Source organism: Lagenorhynchus albirostris, chromosome 2, assembly GCF_949774975.1.
Source record: "Lagenorhynchus albirostris chromosome 2, mLagAlb1.1, whole genome shotgun sequence".
Lineage (NCBI taxonomy): Eukaryota > Metazoa > Chordata > Mammalia > Artiodactyla > Delphinidae > Lagenorhynchus > Lagenorhynchus albirostris.
This window is the reverse complement of record NC_083096.1, coordinates 172,398,213-172,417,540: the sequence shown is the minus strand read 5'-3', so window position 1 is coordinate 172,417,540 and position 19,328 is coordinate 172,398,213. Positions and strand designations below refer to the sequence as shown.

Sequence of the window (19,328 nt, the reverse complement as noted above, 5' to 3'; positions counted from 1 at the left end):
GGGATGGGGATGATGAGAATGGAGATGGGGTTGGGCTTGGAGGAGGGATGGGATGGAGACAGATATGAGGATTGAGTTGGCAATGGGGATAGAGATGGAGTAGATTTAGGGATGGGGAAGGGAATAGAAGTGGGAATAGGAATGGAAAAGAGAATGGGGATGGAGGTGGAGAAGAAAAAAGATGGATGGAGATGGGAATGGAGGTGGGGATGGAGATGGGGATGGAGGTGGAGAAGAAAAAAAGTGGATGGAGATGGGGATGGAGGTGGGGATGGAGACGGGGATGGAGTTGGAAAAGGAAAAGGATGGAGATGGGGATGGATGTGGGGATACAGGTGAGAATGGGACTGGAAAAGGAGGGAGAGATGGAAGTAGAGAAGAAGATGGGCACGGGGAAGACTGAGAGTAAGGGAAGGTGCTAGACCACGAGCCTAAGAAGCAGCAGTTTGTGGGGGAAAGAGTGCTGTACGTAGTCAACGGAAGGGAAGAGAGGAAGAAGGGGGAGAGGATGACGTGTGGAGTGAAGCATCCTGAGGCAGCCAAGGACTCCCGGGTGTAGACGGCTCCCTGACCACCCGCACTCAGAGCCCTCCGGCGGGCAACAGGAGGCGAGATGCAGAGTGACATTTTCCTAGGACACAGCAACTGAGGAATACGTTGATGCAGAGTGTGGGAAGCCTGGACTGTCCACGCGGATATTAGCAGCTCTGCTGTGTCCTGCTCCACACAACTGAAATCCATTAGTGTCTTATGAGCTTGATTAACTGTACATATTGCTAACACCTGCTCAGAAGTATAAGGAGGGACAGGAACACAGTTCCCAATCAGGGTCTGTGTGGGTGGTGTGCATGACTTGGGTGCAGATCTCCAGAACGGGTGTGTGTGTGTGTGCGTGCGTGCGTGCGTGCGTGCGTGTGTGTGTTGGGGGGAGCACTTGTGCTGTACAAAGAAGCCTGGTCAGGATTTGGAAGGCCTGGTGCCAGTCCAGGCACTGCCACTGACTGACGGTGTGACTGTAGGCAAATGTCTCCCTCTCTCTGACCTCAGTTTGCTTACCTGTAAAATGGAAGGTCTAGGCTGGCCCTCTCCAATAGAAATATATATTTATATATTTAATTGTAGGTTTTCTAAAGACCACATTAAGAAAAGGCTTTAAAAAGTTAAAATGAATTGGAATGATATATTTGTTAAATCCAGTGTATCCCATGTATTATTTCAGTAAGTAACCAATCTAAAAATATTCATGGTATACTTAACACGCTTTTAAAAAATTGTCTTCCAGATTCAATGTGTATTTTACACTTACAGCACATATGAACTTGAAAAAGCCACATTTCAGATGCTTAAGAGCCACAGGGATGGGCGGCTACTGTATTGGACAGTGCAGGTCCAGAGCATTTCTGGTCTCCTCACTAAACCGTGAATGCCCCAAAGGCAAAGACGATGATTTATTTTCCCAGAAAGTAGCAAAGAGCCTCAAAGAAAGAACGTTAATAAATCTGGCTGATAAATGCATCTGACATGCACTTTCAAAACACTTTCAGGTACTTTGTTATTGAATCCTCCCAGGTACTCTATAATTCCAATTTGCAGATAAGGAAACTGAGGCACAGAGTGGCTAAATAACTTGTCCAAGGTCACCTAGCTGGCAAATGGCACAGCTTGGTCTTTAAACCCTGGGTAGTGTGACTTAGAGCCCATACTCTTCACCATTATCCTATACTATCTCTTTTACAATAGTGAGATAAATAATATTAATTAAAATTGCTAAACTGTATTGCAGGCTTACTATGTGCTAGGCATCTTGTAAGCATCATCTCATTTATTCCTCAAAGCAATCCTATAAGGAAGGTTCTAGGTGTCTAATTCCTGTTTGCTCAATGAAAGTAAGAAAGAAGAAATGAGGGGTTTTAAAGGTGCCCCCTGACTAGCCCTAAGCCTCTAGTACAAGGGTCCACAACCCCCAGGCCGTGGACTGGTACTGGTCCGCTGCCTGTTAAGACCTGGGCCGCACAGCAGGAGGTGAGCGGTGGGCAAGGGAGCGAAGCTTCATCTGTATTTACAGCTTCTCCCCATCGCTCGCATTACCGCTTGAACCATCCCCCCACCCCGTCCGAGGAAAAATTGGCTTCCACAAAACCGGTCCCTGCTGCCAAAATGGTTGGGGACCGCTGCCTAGGATTCTTGGAGGGTACACTCATCCCTACCCATAAGCCACCATGAGCAGTGACAGAGAATTATTCTAAGCTCTAATTGGCATGGTCCCTTGATCTCTGGGGCATCCGAGTTAAGTAGAGCCACCCACGGGAAGAGTTCCTCCAAGGATCTGGATTAAAGGTACCCATGAGAGTTGAGATGTGTCGGGTAAATGAGCATTCCCAGCAGCTAAAATGTGCACTTGGGGCTAAAGGTGCTGATAGGTACGAACTTCTTTCTCCTTTCCAAAGATATGTCAGTGTTCCAGCTTAGTGTCGGTATTTGAGCCGGGGAGCCAGGGTGCTGGGGGTCAAATCCAAACTCTGTGAACCCCAGAAAGCCACTTCACCTCTTAAGTTTCCCCATCTGTAAAATGGGAATAAATAAACCCATGTAGATGCATGGTGAGGATTAAATGAATTAACACACGTGAAGGGCTTAGAACAGCTCCTGGCTCCTAACTGTTGGTCATTGTTGGTTCTTGCCGTGGGATCCAGGCTTTCAGTGAGTCCTAGAAAACTTAGATTGCAGACCGTGACTTGTGGATAATTGAAGTGTTCTGGTGTGTTTTTCCCCTCTCGGAATTCCTTACCCCACTTCCCATCTGTTTCCTACCACCTCACACGTAATTACACTTCTCCATCTATTGTTCTCCCATTGTTTCCCGTTTGTTCTGCTTCCCTTGCGACAGCACATGGCGGCTGCCTGAGCAAATGAATGGTTCATACCTGGCTTCGTTTCACTAGACCTTAAAATAGAGTTGCCAGGCGTCTGTCACCCCCGGCAGACTGTGAGCTTCTCGATGCGCTGTATCCGTTTCATCACTGGGCGCCTGTGGTGAGCACCTGGCACCATGCCCGCACCTAGTAGGTGTCAGGAAATGTTTGTCGGATTTAATTAAACTTAAGTGGAGTGAAAACCCCTTGCAGGAAGGAAAGGCCCACCCCTCTTCATTTTCTCTGTGTCCCCCACTGCACTTGACCTAAGGCTACAAGAAGCCAGAACTGACAGCCTTTCCTAAGCAAAGTTGTAAGGTTCTGGCTCCTGTCCTGCTGATGACAAGGAAGTTGCAGAAATAATCTCAAGAATCATAAGACTAGTGAGTTCCTAGCACGTGCTAAGCCCTTTCATATCGATTAGCTTGTTCATCCTTCAAATGTGTCTGCCAAGGATTAATCCCACTTAGCAAATTGGGAAACTGAGGCTCACAGTTTTGGTAACTTGCCCAAGGACATGGAGGTGGCGGTGACCTCCCTGGGACTTGGACCCAGGAGTGCCCAATGGCTCCACATTTGACCTCTCAATAACCCACGGTGCCTGGGAACACCTGCTTTGGCAAACCAGCCAGTAGTGGGCGGTGAGGAGAGCAGAAAGGGAAGCTGGTGGGAAGCGGGACCAATCAAAATAAGCCAACTTTGGGGGGAAAATAAAAAGAAAGAGGGAAGACTCTTGGCTCTAAATATCTCTCAAAGTCATCTGCTTCTCCCGCTCTGCCCTCACCACGGTCTAAGCGACCCATCTCGCTGGCTTAAACAGCGCTCTGTGTTTCCAGTCTCTTCAAAACGCAGCTCAGATCATATCTCTGCTGTTGCTTGAAGCCTTCTTCCTCCTGCTCTCAGGACAAAGAAGAAAAACTCACAGCCAGCGGTGGGCTGGCAAACCTGCTCTCTGGGGACCTGGGGTGGGGACGGCGGAAGGAAACAAACAAGAAAGCCCTGATTTGCAGTGGTGGCTGGTTTCCATGGCGTAAAGATGCCCACCGTGGCCTGTTTCGATCTAGCAGCAGTTTAAGAACTGGTTCACAAAATTCCCAGCAACGTCACAATCGGCTCTCAGGAGCTGGTAGGAACCAGCCACAGCACACCACTGTAAGCGGTGACCCACCAGCGGTGCCCTGCACATCTCCCCAGCCCCAGCAGGCACCGCGTCCCCCCTCCTTGCCCTCCCACCACACAGCCTGCCTTCCATCCCCCCTGCCCTGAGCCAACTGTCACGAGGCCTTTGCACATGCTGTTCCCTCCACCTGCCACACTTGTCCTCTGCCTACTCTTGCGTCCTCAGGCACAGCACGGCGTCGCTTCCTCGGGCTTGAGCGGGTCCCTTTACATCCTGTTATACCTCCTGTTATCTGATGCACTTAGCACAGTTGACCGTGTGATCACTTGACTCATGGTTGTCTTCCCCACCAGGCTGTAAGCCCCGTGAGGCAGGGCCTTGTCTGTATGCCCGGTAGGGACATCCTTCTCACTGTCGTTGCTGCCAGTGGCACCCCCTGGAATTGTGCAATATTTGTCCCCCACCCCAATGCCCAGTGTGGGACCTGGCCCATCCTAGGTAATCAGTGAACTCTTCCCGAACCTTCCAGTTAAGCGTTGGTCTTCCTGTGCTTCTCTTTTGAGTAGCTCCTCCCACCTCCATTGAGGTGGTGGCCGCTGACACACCAGCCCCCTTCAGCCGCTACCAAGCCCAGAACTTCACGCTGGTCTGCATCGTGTCGGGAGGGAAACCGGCGCCCACGGTGAGTACCTCTGGAGTCGTCCCTCCTCGTCCCTGCCGGGCCCCCCTCCTTCGTGGCCCGTCCTGCCCCTGTCACCACAGCGCTCACTCTGCAGAACGAAGGATAGAGGCCACAGCTTGCATAAATTAACTCTGCCCCGTCTGCCTTGGTTTGACCCTGTCCACTCATCTGACCTACCCAGGCGTCCATATGTCTCTCTTGCTCCCAGCCCCCTGGCGCTGAGAACTCCCGCTTCTCCTGGACCCTGAAATCCTTGAACTGCACAGTGAGCGTGGTCTTCAGGGGAGCCCAGCCTCAAGCACACCCCTACCCCAGTTATTGAACAGGATGGAGACAGATGAGGCCCGGAGAAGGCAAGGGATGTAGAGAGAGTCAGCCACTGTGTTCTTGACAGAGCTGGGACTCAAGGTCATGTCCTCCAGCTCCAAGTCCACTGGGGAGGGCAGGAAGGAGGGAGGAAAAGGGGGAGGTGGGAAGCGGGGAGGAGGGGGAAATCCCTGTTTGGGCCAACTCCTTATTAGCCCCGCCCTAAGCGCTTTGAGGCCTGTCAGTGCAGCTCACGAGTTACTGTCATGGCCGCTCTAAGGGGCGGAGTGGGGGTGGGGGTGGGGGTGGGGGAGGGGCTAGGATGGGAGAACACGTGGGGGGCTGTCTTCTAGCCCCTAACGTCACATGCACCAAATGACCCTGAGCAAGGAGACCTGCCCTCTGCTCCTCAGGTTCTTTGAGGAGGTTTAGGGTGTGGGCAACATTATAGTTTTTCAGCATTTTTAGAAGCATCAGGACCTGTTTGGTCTGATTCAAATACACGGAAGCCCCATGTTGAAAACATTTAAAAGTGAAGGAAGGGCAAGTTGCCCTAATGGGTCCCTGAGGCACCTCTGTGGAACCCTGAGAGTTCCCTGAACCATATTGAGAACCTACCGGCTACGTGCTCCCAAGGCCAAGTTTAACCTTATATGATACTTTGAGTTTTGACCTTGTGAGTTTCACACATCACTAGGGGTGGGGCTGGAGCCTTGGGCAGGGGGATTAGAGTTCAAGGTGGGGAGGCAGGGGCTCTCCTCCTTCCAGACCCTTGACTGTCTCACAGGCAGGATCCAGTGGGGTGACCTTGGGACCGGGCCAGCCCCACCCCAGGACCAACTGTCCAGGACAGGACAGGAGTGGAGAGAACCAAGACAGGGCAGTAAGCAGGTGCTCAGAGGCACAGGGGGCAGTAGGCGGGGGTGCAGAGACGAGCCTTTGATGAGGCCCATCTCCCTCCACCTGCACCTTACAGTCCTGAGGACACAGACGAAAAAGCAGCTTCAGAGCCAGCAACTGGCGAGAGAAGAGCGTGGTCCCAAGATTTCCCTTTGGAGCCCATAAAGACGTCTGCCCTCTCGAAAATGAGACAAGCTCGTCTTTTTTCCCAAAGAAAAACTCCTTTTCTGCAGGGCACAGAGAAAGTCTCCTCACCGCCCTGGGGCTGCAGGAAGACCCCCTCCTCCCCAAGCTGGCCATCTCCTGCCATTTAAGACACAGCAGTACAATATTCAAATATATATATGTAAAAAATATATATATATATATATATATATACCTGAAAGGTCCTCATCTCCCCACATTCCAGGCACCTTACGTTTGCCTGCGATATCAAAACTTGAAAGAATTCTTTGACATAAATTACAAACCTGCTTTTGAAGCACTTTTCAAAAAAGAAAGAAAGAAAGAAAGAAAAACCCCAAAGCAGGCCATTATGTGCATAAGAGATTCTTCGTTGGAGCTGTAAACTCTGACAGACTCTGCGCACCCCACGTTTCATTCGCCCCCCCACCTGGTCCTCCCCCGCATCCTCCGGCTCCCTTTCCCCACTGGCACCAGCGTCCCCAGAGCTGCTTCCTGTCCTCCTCTCACCCTGTCTCCCATCGATTTATTTAAAAAAAATACACCCAATCCCCACAGGCCCCTGGCATATGTACCAAAATAAAAAGGCAGCAAATTAAATGAAATGCCGCCTCTCAAAACTCCAATTCTCTGTTGGCGGAGGAAGTGAGAATATGCGGCCTATTGCCTCATTCCGCACCTAGCTCCTTCCCACACGCACACCTGTTTCCTGTCTTCCTCTCCAAAACCTCCAGGATGTGCGCACACACACACAGATCCTTTCCTTCTCCTTCTGACATCTCACTTAATCTCTGGCGCTCTTCCACCTTCACTCTCACCCACCTGCTCTCCCCAGGTGGACACGGACCACACCCTTGGAGCCCAGGGGGGCTGCCAGGGCCGTGTCCAGGGTGCTTTTTCCACACACTGTTTCTAAGCGTCCAACAGCCTCATGAAGTAAGTGTTCTCATTCCCTTCATGAAGTAGGTGTTCTCAGTAAGGAAACTGAGGCTCAAAGAGGCTCACCAGCTCAGCCTCTGCCGCCAGAGCCTGCGTGTCCCCATTGAACCGAGCTGACTCAGAGCGCTTGGGGTGCTGGAGGGAGAGAGCGGTCCATCTGGAAGGCTACCAGGAGGAGGAGGCTCCTGAAGGATTGGACTCCTGTGGCCAGTTCCTCTGAGAGCCCACTGGGAGGTCCATGTCATTGGGGCAAAATCTTTTCCCACACCCTCCTTGCAATTTCAGGTTTATTTCAAACGAGATGGGGAGCCCATCGACGCAGTGCCCCTGTCAGAGCCGCCGGCTGCTAGCTCCGGCCCCCTCCAGGACAGCAGGCCCTTCCGCGGCCTGCTGCACCGTGACCTGGACGACACCAAGATGCAGAGGTCACTGTCCCTGCTGGACGCTGAGAGCCGGGGCGGGCATTCCTACACAGAGCGCCCCTCCCGCAGCCTGACCCCGGATCCCAGCATCCCCCTCCAGCCAACCACCGAGAACATCCCCGAGACGGTGGTGAGCCGCGAGTTCCCCCGCTGGGTCCATAGCTCCGAGCCTGTCTACTTCCTGAGCCACAGCCGCACGCCGGGCAGTGACGGCACCGTGGAGGTGCGCGCCCTGCTCACCTGGACGCTCAACCCGCAGATCGACAACGAAGCCCTCTTCAGCTGTGAGGTCACGCACCCGGCACTGTCGATGCCCATGCAGGCAGAGGTCACGCTGGGTGAGGCTCGATGGAAGCCACTCTGCAGGGCCCCTGCAGAGATGGGCAGTGGGGAGCCTTGGAAGAGGGCGGGCTGCCGGCCACCACGGAGATGGGAAGTTGGAGCGAGCCGGGGTCGGGGTTAGGCACGGAGGTCAGAGGCAGGCTATTTGGGAGGTTTGCTGAGCTGTGTTGGAGGACATAGGAAATTACAGGGAGGTCTGGGGAGTTTGGTCCAGCAGGATCAAGGATATGGAAGTCACAGAAGTTTTGCTAGATCAGTGTTAGAAACATGGGAGGTCTTCAAGATTGAAGATGGAACAGGACACTCCCAGGGAAGTTTGCTGTGTGAGTGAAGAAGACACAGGAGTTGGGACTCATAAGGGAGAGTTGCTGAGTCAGGTCAGGAAACGTCCAGGGAAGGATGGGAACATAGGAGGTGACAAAGGGGTTTTCTCGATTGAAGTAAGAGACCCATGAGTGCAGGGACAGTTACTAGGTAAGGATCATGAGTGTGGCAGGTCGGAAGCTTGTCGGATTAGGGTCAGGAAGACTGAAGGTAGTTTTGCCAGCTTGGAGTAGGGAACGTATAGGACACGGGAGGATACTGCTCTCGCTTACACTTTTAAGTACAATGGAAACCCTGTCATCTGCAGGCATGTGGGACGTGGGCGCAACCAGGAAACTGGATACCCAAGGATAGCTCAGCCTGAGAATTCAATCCCCATCTGGGGCCTGCTTCCTCTTCCCACAGAGCACCAACTCTGTATGTCCCCAGAGCAGATCCTTGTTTCCCCTTGTACATCTCCTCCCAGCTGAGTAAAGGCAGGGAGATGGGACATGTGGAACCTTCTCTACTAGAAATATGAGGCTCTCAGAGCCAGGATTAGTATTGACTGGGGTGGGGTGGGGCAGGGAGCTGGGCACACTGACCCAGTGCTGGCCCTCTTTGCCCACAACCCTCTGGACCTTGGTTTTCGGTACCCAGCAGCTGACCCCAGAGCCCAAGATGCCAGGGCTTGTCCCCTGCCTCTTCTGCAGTGGTGAAGAGCTGCATGGAAACATCTACAGCCCCTAACCGAGGCCCCTCATGACTGAGGACAGATAGCAATGACTGACGAGGGTTGAGACCCCAGCCTGTGCCTGGGGGTCCAAAGGCCGTCTCTGTTTTTAGCGAGTCCACCAGAAAACCCAGCACCAGCTCTGCACCAAACACCAAGAAAAGGATTTCATGTACATATAACACCTACTCTGTGCCAGGAACATATGCAAGGATTCTCTCATTCACTCCTCACAAGCAGTTTACCATGCAGTCCCATTTTACAGGTGGGCAAAACTGAGGCTCAGTTTGGTGGGGTCCCTTTCTCTGAGTCGCCAACTTGTAAGTAGCAGAGCTGGGATTTCCAGCCAGGTCTGTTTGTGCCTTCTCCAATTCCCCTATGCCAACCACTGAACTTACCAGCCCCAGGACTGGGCACCCTTGCTGGCTATGGGGTTAGTTGTCTGAAGTCTGATTAAAATGGCCCTTTGATTCCCACAGGCCACTTGCCCACACAGAAAATAATAATAAGGGCTAACATTTACTGAACACCTACTATATACCATGGACCGTTGCTTTTCTCATATGAACACAATTAGTAACCCAGTTACCCAATTGGTAATCCTCATGGTCACTCAGTGAGGTCAGTGTTATTAGTATCCTCTATCACAGACGAGGCAACTGAGGTGCAGGGATGTTAAGTAAGTTGCCCAAGGTAAGTGGGGGAGGGTTCAAAGGCAGGCAGTGTGGCCCCAGTGTCTTGCCCTTAGCCTCCACTCACTGTGCTGCCTCAGGGCATCTGTTGTCATGGTGCCTGCCCCCTGAGTACCATTTGCTCATCATGCCATAGAAACTTCACAAGCACCCCTTACGGCCAGGCCCTGTGCCAGGCGCTGGGATTATCCCCACGCAGAGCCTGCCCAGATCCCTCTCTCAGCCTTCCCACCTTGCCAGAACTCCCGCCCCCAGTTTCTCTGAACCCTCCGTTCTTCCCAGAGTTCCTTCTTGCATTTGAACCTCCCTGTCCCCAAGATACAGTCTGCTTCCAGGCTGGGAAGCAGAGCAGCCTCGACCCTTCAACGGGATGCCTTGCCCGTGAAAGCCACCCCCAGCCTCTCTTGCCCCAGGCTCGACTTCCCATGGGAGGGCTCCCTGTCCCACCCCCACAGAGAATGAGAAAGACGAGACCAGACAAGGACTTCCGAGCAGCTGGAAAGGTGAGCCTCCAGTTCACATCTCCCAGTGATGGACGGGGTGCTGCCACTGGCTTGTTCCACCCCCTTCCCACCCCCTATCCCAAGCCATAGTAAAGCACTTGCCTGCCCTGTCCCAGATTCCAGATGGTTCCCTTGACCGGAGCCACCTGGTGTGCACCCCCAACCTCCATCATCAGAGCAAGAGAAAGGCCCACTCACAGGCAGTGGGCATGACAGATATGTGTGTGCCCACGGGGAACTGGGGGACACAGCAGGGCCACCCAGGCGAAGGGGCCAAATTGGGTGGGTGAGTGACTAGATCCCCAGGCTGGCTTCCCGTCTTACCCCAGCTGCTGTCAGTTGGTGAGGTCTCAAGCCTCTTAGGTCTCTGAGCCTTGTTCTCTGACCTGCTGAGTGGGGGAATAATAGTAACCTCATAAATGTTTGGAGCATGTGATGGCAGCCAGGCTCTATGCAAGATGCTTTTCTCCAAGATCTCCTTGCAGTGACCCTATCAGGCAGCGGAGAGACGCCATCATTATCCCCATTTTATAAGTAAGGGAACCCAAGCTTAGAGCAACTCTCCTCAGGTCACCCAGCCAGGTCTGACCCCAGAGCCCATGCTCCTGACCACTGAGCTCTACTGCCCATCCGGTGGGGCTGTGGTGAGGACCCATGGAGCCAGTGGGTGTAGCCGGTGGAGAGTGGTGTGAACCAAAGGGTCCTGAGTGAGTGCTTACCCTTCACACAATCAAGGCACCCTGTACTCTGGCCATGGGGGTGAGACAGAGGGCTGCATGAGATGACCCCGGGGCACAGAATCCAGTCATCTGGTCAGGACTTTAAAAGTTAGGCCAGCGAGGGTTGGGGCATGCCTCTCTGTGATGACCCTTTGCTTCTTCTGTTCCCGCTGCCAGGGATGCCCTCCCCAGCTCAGATGCCACTGCCCCTAAGAAGACAGACGCCTGGTGGTCCTAGAGCCCATCTCAGTAGATAGCAACTACATTCTTCCCATTGATCAAGCCAGAACCCTTGGAGTCACCCACTTTCCCCCTCTTCTCTCCTACCCAACAGCCAAGCCATCCTTAAGCCCTGGCAGCTCAACCTCAGAATATATCCCACATCTATCCTGTCTCATGGTTTCCTCTCCGACCACCCCATCTAAGCACCGGCAGTTCACACTGGATTATTACAGTAGCCCCAAAACTGGCCTTTCTGCTTCCACTTATGTGCATTTCTGTTCTCCACTCTGATTGATCTAAAATATAAATCCACATACACACCCACCGAAAACCCTCCAATGGTAGACAGATTGATAGAACAAAAAAAGAGCCCAGAAATAGACCCACATATAGTCAGTTGATTTTTGATAAAGGTCCCTAGGCTGTTCGATGGGAAAAGAGAATGCTTCTTAATACATGGCCCCGGAACTACTGGACACACTTAAGGAGGAAATGAACCTGACCTCTACCACACACACACACACACACACACACACACACACACACACACACACAAGAATTAACCTGAGATGAATCACAGACCTCAATGTAAAACCCAGCACCATAAAACTTCTAGGGCAAAACACAGGACTATATCTTTGTGACATTGAGGTAGGCAAGGATTTCTTAAAGAGTCACAGAAAGCACTAAATGCAAATTTGAAAATTGGTGAATTGGACTTAATCAAAATCCAAATCTTCTGCTCCTAAGAAGATACTTTTAAGAAAGTGAAATGTGGCAAAATGGAAAAGCAAACTACAAACTGAGAGAAAATACTCTCAGTACAGAGATATGATGAGGGATTTGTATCCAAAATATATAAGGAACTACTGCAGATCAATAATGATAACTCAGATTTTAAAGAGAGGATATACAAGTGGCTAATCAGCATATAAAAAGATATACATCATTAGGGAAATGAAGACTAAAACCTCAGTGAGATACCATTTCACAACTACTAAAATGCCTAACATGGGAAAGACGGACAACACCAAATGTTGGCAAGGTCGTAGAACATAAGAACCCTCATACAGGACTGGGAGTATAAAACAGTACTACTGCTTTGGAAAACTAGTAGTTTCTTACAAAGATAAAAATACCCCTCCCTACTCTATGACCCAGCAATTTCACTCCTAAGTATCTACCCAAGAGAAATGAAAACATACGTCCACAAAGACCTGAATGCTCACAGCAACTTTACGCATAACAACAACAACAACCACTGTAAAAAACCCAAATGTCCGTAACTAGGAAAATGGATGAACAAATCTGTGATATATTCATATAATGAACCACTTCTCATCAATACAGTTGAATGAACTCCTAATACACCATGGAGTTCAGAGACATTGTGCTGAGTGAGAGTCGTCAGGCAGAAGAGTACAGACTGCACGCTTCCATTTATATGAACTCCTAGAACATGGAGCACACCTCTGAGGATAGAAAGTGGAACAGTGTTTACCTATGGAGGGTGGAAATTGACTGGAAGGAGGCGTCAGGGGACCTTTGGAGGGATGGGAATGTTCTCGAATTTGGCTGGAATAGCGGTGACACAGATGTTCACATTTATGAAGATTTGTCAAATTGTGTTCTTAAGAACAGTGCCTTTCCCTTATGCGAGTTTCCTCACAATTTAAAAATATATGAAAGTCAGAACAAAACAAAATAATCCTCTAGGCCGCCATCACATCTAAAATTACATTCCCACGGTGCTCATCTCTCACACTCGTCTCTGTTACATCTGCTCCAGTTCTCCTTACTCTTCCTTGAATATGCCCAGCTCAGACCCACCTCTGTGACTTGGCACTGTCCTTCCTTTCCGCCTAGATTAATCTTACCCCAGGTATCCTCAATCCCTCCTTCATCAGATCACAGCTCAAATCTTCTACTCAGAGGCTCCTTCCCTGAACACCCTATTTCAGCCTCCTCCTCCTGGCCCCATCAATTCCTTACTTCGCTTTGCTTTCTGGCATTGCGTTTATCTCCACGTGCAAGTATATGATATACTTTCTTATTGCCTGGATCTTCCACTAGAATTTAAGTTGCACGTGGGCAGGGTCTTTACCTGCCTTGTTCACATGGTACAGGGCTCAGCACAATCTGTAACGTATGACTTAATAAACACTTCCCTAATAATCAATTACTTAATACTTTTCTGGGTTGTTGTGAAGATTAAACAAGGCGTGCATACAAAGTGCTTAGCATAGTGACAGAGTAAGTACTCAGTAAATATAAGCTACTGTTGTTACTCATTATTGTATCCCCAACATTGCCCTGCATAGTGATCGACACAGATTAGGCATAAAGAACTAGATGGTTCGAGTAGATGAATGAATGGGTGTGTGAGTGGATTAGTAGGTTTATCGGTAGGTATATGGATGGAAAATGGATGGATGGGTGTTATGGTGGAGGGATGAATAATATGATGGAATGATAGATGAATGGATAGAACAAATGCTTGGACAGATGGATGAATGATATGATGGAGGGATGAATAATATGATAGAGTGATGGATGGATGGATAGAATGAATGCTTGGTTGGATGAACGAATGGACGCATGGATGTGTGGATGGATGAATAAGTGGGTGGATGAGTGGGTGAGTGGTTGTCTTAGTGAACACCTAGAATTCCTGTGGTGGGGCGCCTAGAGGAGCTTTCCGTGAGATTTCACAAGGCTCTCCTTGCAGCAAAATGCTAAGGAGAGTAAAGAGAGCAGTTATATAATCAGGATTTTTTGTATGCCCCTGAACAGACGCACACCACTTCACATTTCCATCTCATATCTCTCCCCCATTGTCATTTTCAGAGCAACTCCTCAAATAGTAGGATAGCAGTCTATTCTCCCCATTTACAGGTGAGAAAATTGAGGCCCAACAAGTTGGATTGACTCATCCAAGTCACGTAACTGGAGAGTAGAAGACAGGCCTCAGTCCTGGGTCTCCTGACTCCCACTCTTTCCATATGTCCAGGGGTTGAGGGGAGGGAAGTCCCAGGGGCTGAGAACCTTCCTTCAGGTACCTTCAGTGATGTGTTCTAGGGGCAGGAGAGAGGGGCCAGGACTTGACCACCGGGAGCTGCTAGTGGGTGTCAGCATGTGGTGGAAGCGTGTGGGTGACATCAGCTGGCCCGGCTTCCAGAAGCATCTTGATGCAGCAGTGAGGGCAGGAGTCAGAGGGGCCACCTGCCACCAAGGCTCTTGCCAGTCGGCAGCTGCCAGGATCGAGCTTGGAAGAGTGAGGGCAAAGCAGACCCCTTGCCTACCCACCCTCTGCCTCTCAGGGTCAGCTCCACACAGGAGCTTCTGGACCTGGCAGCTCAGGGCAGCGGGGGAGGGGTCTGGCTGCCCACGTGGAAGAAGGCATCCAGCTTTTCCCCTCCTCCACCCCTGGGTTCCAAGCTTCGCTTTAAAGACCTGTGCAACTTCAGGTCCCGGCCCTGCCACTTCTTTGCTGTGTGACCTCGGGCAAGCCACTGCCCTCCTGGGAGCCAGTTTTACGTCCTGCAAAGTGGGTTTCATGGCAACCTGCCTCGTAAACACCAAGATGGGTGAGACGGTCCTAGAATGAGGTCTAGCACACGTCAGGCACCTGATAAATGTGAGTTCCCTCCCCTTGGGGCCAGGAGGCCCAGGCGCGGCCCGACGGGGGTGGGCGGGGTCTTTAGGAACCGAGGCAGTTAGGAATCTGACCCAGGAGAGGAAGTTGTCCGCCCTGGTTCTCCTGCTCACGCTTCTTCGGGACAGGGATGCCCTTCCACGCCCCCTGCTGGCTGCAGCAGGACAGTGCCATCCCGGCAGGACGAGAAGAGGAGACTGATTGACGCAGGGCCAGACCAGCCTATGCAGCGCTTCTCACCTGCAAGGGGACCTTGACAGCACTTGAATGTTCATTAAAAAGACGAGAAAGTTACTTGACTTCCCCAAGCCTTCATTGCCTTACGGGGACAATCTCGAGAGGTTGGAAGTGTAAATGAGGTCGTGCATAAAGCACGTCACAGAGCGCAAGGCACTTAGGACGCTCTGGACAAATGTTAGCCCTTAAACCCACCGTCTCCCGATATTCCTAACAACCCAGTGTGGTGGGTGGACAGGGTTGCCTTGGCTGTTCCCACCCTGTGTTTGGGGAAAGCCAGGGGAAGTGACTGGTCCAGGGGCACACAGACTAGACTCCTTTCTTACGTGGGTGGACGCAGCAGCGGAAGCTGCCTGCACCTTCCCTGCCATTCCCTCCCCCTCACAGGCCTGACTTTCCCGCTGATGCCTCCCTCCGCCCCACACGGCCCTTCAGGTGTCTTGCTCGTGGTTTAATTAATAGTCCTTTGGTCTCATGAATGAAATTGGTTGGCAGTGCCTAGGAAATCACCCACATCTGCCAGCTGCTCTGATTTCTGCTCTGACAGCTCTGAGTGGGAAGGAGAGGCTCGGGTAGCAGGTGGAACAGATGAGGAGAACCCAGGCCAGCCCCAGGGCCTGGGGACAAAGCTTTTCTCCTGCTGCCACCCCTGGAAGATGTCCAAGGAGAGTGGCACAGAGCATGGCACTCTGATCAAAACCCTATCGCTTCCCCCTGGCCCAGGGAGCTCTATGGGGTCTGGCCCAGTCCCCACCCCCATCACCCCTGACCTTCCACCTCAGCGCCATGTCCTGGCTGTTCCCTCCACCTGGAACCCTTTTCAGGAGCTTCATCTCAGCTGAAATGTCAGCTCGTTGGAAGAGACACTCAGACCATCACTCCCCACTTGTCCAATTCTCCACACAGTGCCATGGCTCTCCAGTAGTTTCTTATTCACGTACTTATTTGTGTGTCAAATGTCTCCCCAACTAAAGTGTAAGCTCTGTGTCGGCAGGCACGCGTCTCCATCACCACTGCGTCCCCAGCCCTGCCCCAAGGCCTGCCACACAGTTGGCTCAATGATTACTTGTTAAATGAATGAATGAGTGATGAATGGACCTGGCAGAAAGAAGCCTGGCGCAAACGTCATGGGACAAGAGAAACTGGCTCTTTGGGTGACCTTGGATAAGCCTCTTCGTTACCCCTGGGCCTGTTTCCCAATCTGAAAACTGAGAGATTGGACTCAGTGATCCCAGTGGTTCTTCCATCCCCGATGTGCTCTGGTTCATAGGAGAGCAGCACCCTTGGGCATCTTGTCTCCCAAGTTCAGAGAAGTTAAGCCACTTAAAAGAAGTGAAAGAAGTGATACAAGCAGGTGAGGAAGAGAGGCCGGAAGGGCACAGGCCAGGCCCAGGGAGGGAGATGGTTACCCCCACATTTTGCCACCTTCCACTCACCTCCAACCCAGAGATTCCAGAAAAACCCCACGGGGCATATTAACCTGGTAGAAGGCTCTCTGGAGCAGGGGTAATGAGACCAGAAATTTCATCCCAGTTCTTCACTGTGTGAACTTTGACAAGTTACTTCCCCTCTCTGAGCCTCAGTTAACTCAGCTATACAATGGGGATGATAAAGGCAGGAGCGCATCTCACAAGGGTTTGGTGTAGGTGGGAGTGTGGGTGTTCTGAGCAGGGCTGGGCGCTGGAGCAGGGTTCTCCCTGTTATAGCAGCTGAGTCGTCTCCCAGGTGGCACCCCCCTTGGGTGTCCCTGACTCCACTGTGCCCTGGGCTTCTCCGATCTGACCCCTTGTTACACCAGTTTGTGCTCGTCTTTTGACCCCACTGAGAGTGAACCCCACGAGGACAGGGACTGTGCTCTGTACGCCGTTAAATCCCCAGGTCCCAGCGAGGGCTCGGGAAACGTGTATGAATGAATGCAGGCATGAACGTGTATGAATGAATGCAGGCATGAATGAATGATCCGGATGGGAACTTTCTCTTCCGTTCCGCCAGCACCTCTTTTCTTTGCTTAGTCTCCTCTCCCCGCACACACACACACCTCTCTGACCTGGCCTTCCTCTCCCTGTAGTTGCCCCCAAAGGACCCCAAATCATGATGACGCCCAGCAGAGCCCGGGTCGGGGACACAGTGAGGATTCTGGTCCATGGATTTCAGGTCAGCCTCTCTCTGAGCATCTGCAAGGGTGGCGGGCGGTCATCAGGCACCAACGGGGCACGAGCATTCCTGGCGGCATGCTCTGAGACCCTCCCCTTGACCTCCAGCACGGCCAGCTGGTCCGAGTCTCCTAATCTGTGTCACGGCAGAATTGGCTTCCACGAGGAATGGCATGGGGTGCACGCATGGATGTGCTCGCCCACCTGCAACTTAGAGCAGACATGGCACATGGATCTTGACATTCCTTCCAGCCCTAGAGTCCTTTCCTTCCTGGGGTCTGGGCAGCCAGTCCCAACCCATCCGATGAAGATGTGTTAATACCCACCCTGGCCAGGCCATGCCTCTGGCCCCTTCCTGCTCCGGCAGAATGGTTCCTCCTGTGACCCGACTCTCTCCTGCTCTGGCCAACAGAACGAAGTCTTCCCAGAGCCCATGTTCACATGGACGCGGGTTGGGAGCCGCCTCCTGGACGGCAGCGCTGAGTTTGACGGGAAGGAGCTGGTGCTGGAGCGGGTTCCCGCTGAGCTCAACGGCTCCATGTACCGCTGCACGGCCCAGAACCCTCTGGGCTCCACCGACACACACACCCGGCTCATCGTGTTTGGTACGCTGCGCCCAACTAGCGGATCGGGAGGGCTACCCGGGGAGGCCCCTGGTTGGAGCTTTCCCAAGGAGGAGGGAGCAGTAGGGGCCCAAATCCCATAAATTTGCCCTAAGAGGGTGCCCCACAGGGAAGCACTACAGTTCAGTGGTTAAAACCATAACAGCTTTGGAGCTAGAGAACCCTGAGTTCAAATCCCAGACCCACCACTTAGCAGCTGGGCAACGCTGGGCAAACTGTTTCCCCTCCCTCAGTTTTTCCATCTGTAGAATGGGGCTGATACCGCCCAGCCCACAGAGGCCGTGTGGCTGCCCTGAGAGGGTGCACATGACACCACACAGCGGGTGCTGGATGAGGGGCTTCCTTTGCCAAGTTCCAAATGCCATCCACGCTCTAGTTCTCTTTCTGTTCTTCCCAACAGAAAACCCAAATATCCCAAAAGGAACGGAGGACTCCAATGGTAAGTCTCCACTCTCAGAGCTTCTAGCTTAAAAGCTCTAGTCCCCCAAACGGCCCCTTTGTATGACCTTGCCCCTCCCTCATGCCGTAGGCACATAATTGACCTCTAGTTGGGCAGAGTCTGGGTCAAAGGTCAGGAGTGGGCACTAAAGCAATTAAGCATCCCTAAGCAGCTGGCAGGGAGTTCGAGGGACAAAGTCTCTCTCAGAGAGCTCGGCTGCCGTGGTCCCAAGAAGATGTGTCTAGCGCTGACCGTGGGGTTGTGATCCGGGGCCCTTGACCACTTCATAGGATGGTGGGGCCCTTTATACTGCCCTCCCTCAGCTGCCCCCGAGCTGGGCACCACCCCATGGGACACAGACACTCCCCCCAGGCCTGCCAGCCCTCCCTTTCCCACAGTGAGCCAATCTCACAGTTCATGATGGAGGCCCCCACGCCTAGTCCCCACTGCAGTGTCCTGATGGCCACCGGGGAGGCTGACCTCCACCCAGCAGGCCTGGGACAGGGAAGAGGTCACGCACAATCAGGTGGGACAGATAGCAGAGCTAGGACTTGAACCCAGCCCATCCTAACACTGAAGTCCAGACACTTGGCTGGGGCCCTTCAAAGCTCTGCGGTCCCCAGGCTCCACACACCTGTGCCCCCCAGAAAGCAAAGCAGGTGGGTCACAGGCCCTGACGCTGCTCCCTGCACAGGTTCCACGTCTGGCCCTGCTGGCATCCGGCTCACCTTGGTGCTCGCCCTGACAGTGGTCCTGGAGCTGACGTGAAGGCTCAGCCCTGCTCCCTCCATTCCATCTGGCACTGACATCTCTGCAATTGGTTTTCATTTCTTTTCTAAACTACTTCCAGTCTTGTTCTTAGTCTCTTTCTGTCCATGTCTTGGCTTCTTTGGTCAGTTTAATTAAAACAGAACATTTTTCCCCACCTCAGTCTATGGCTCTGTATTCTTCCTGGTCTATAGCAGCAACTGGGCACCTCCGGACATGCAACCTCGGGACGGGCACTGAGGGGGATGATGAAGGACATGGAGGGCGTGCTCTTCCCTGGAGGAGGGGTGGAGGGGCAGCTCCTTGTTTCACACAAATCCAGTTGTGGGAAGTGGCCAGAGACTCTACTCAGGAAATTCAAGTTCCCTCAGGGCCAAGTGTAATAGTCAGCTCTTGCCACAATAATGCTGCATAACAAAGGGACCCAAATCGCAGTGGCAGGCAACAACAAGCATTTATGATTGTGTTTACGTTT

At 52.3% G+C, this 19,328-nt stretch overlaps 1 protein-coding gene across 2 annotated transcripts in view; it reads left to right on the top strand.

Annotated features, from left to right (window-relative positions):
- The window catches only part of IGSF21 (immunoglobin superfamily member 21), a 245,917-nt gene extending 226,953 nt beyond the window's left edge, over positions 1-18,964 (top strand). For both annotated transcript variants that reach the window (XM_060142792.1, XM_060142793.1), the window contains 6 exons: positions 4,599-4,714; positions 7,328-7,802; positions 16,939-17,024; positions 17,436-17,628; positions 18,047-18,085; positions 18,780-18,964. In XM_060142792.1, the coding sequence (XP_059998775.1) occupies positions 4,599-4,714; positions 7,328-7,802; positions 16,939-17,024; positions 17,436-17,628; positions 18,047-18,085; positions 18,780-18,853 (983 nt within the window). In that variant the 3' untranslated portion in view covers positions 18,854-18,964. The remainder of the gene's footprint in view (positions 1-4,598; positions 4,715-7,327; positions 7,803-16,938; positions 17,025-17,435; positions 17,629-18,046; positions 18,086-18,779) is intronic.
- The last annotated feature ends 364 nt before the right edge of the window (positions 18,965-19,328 follow it).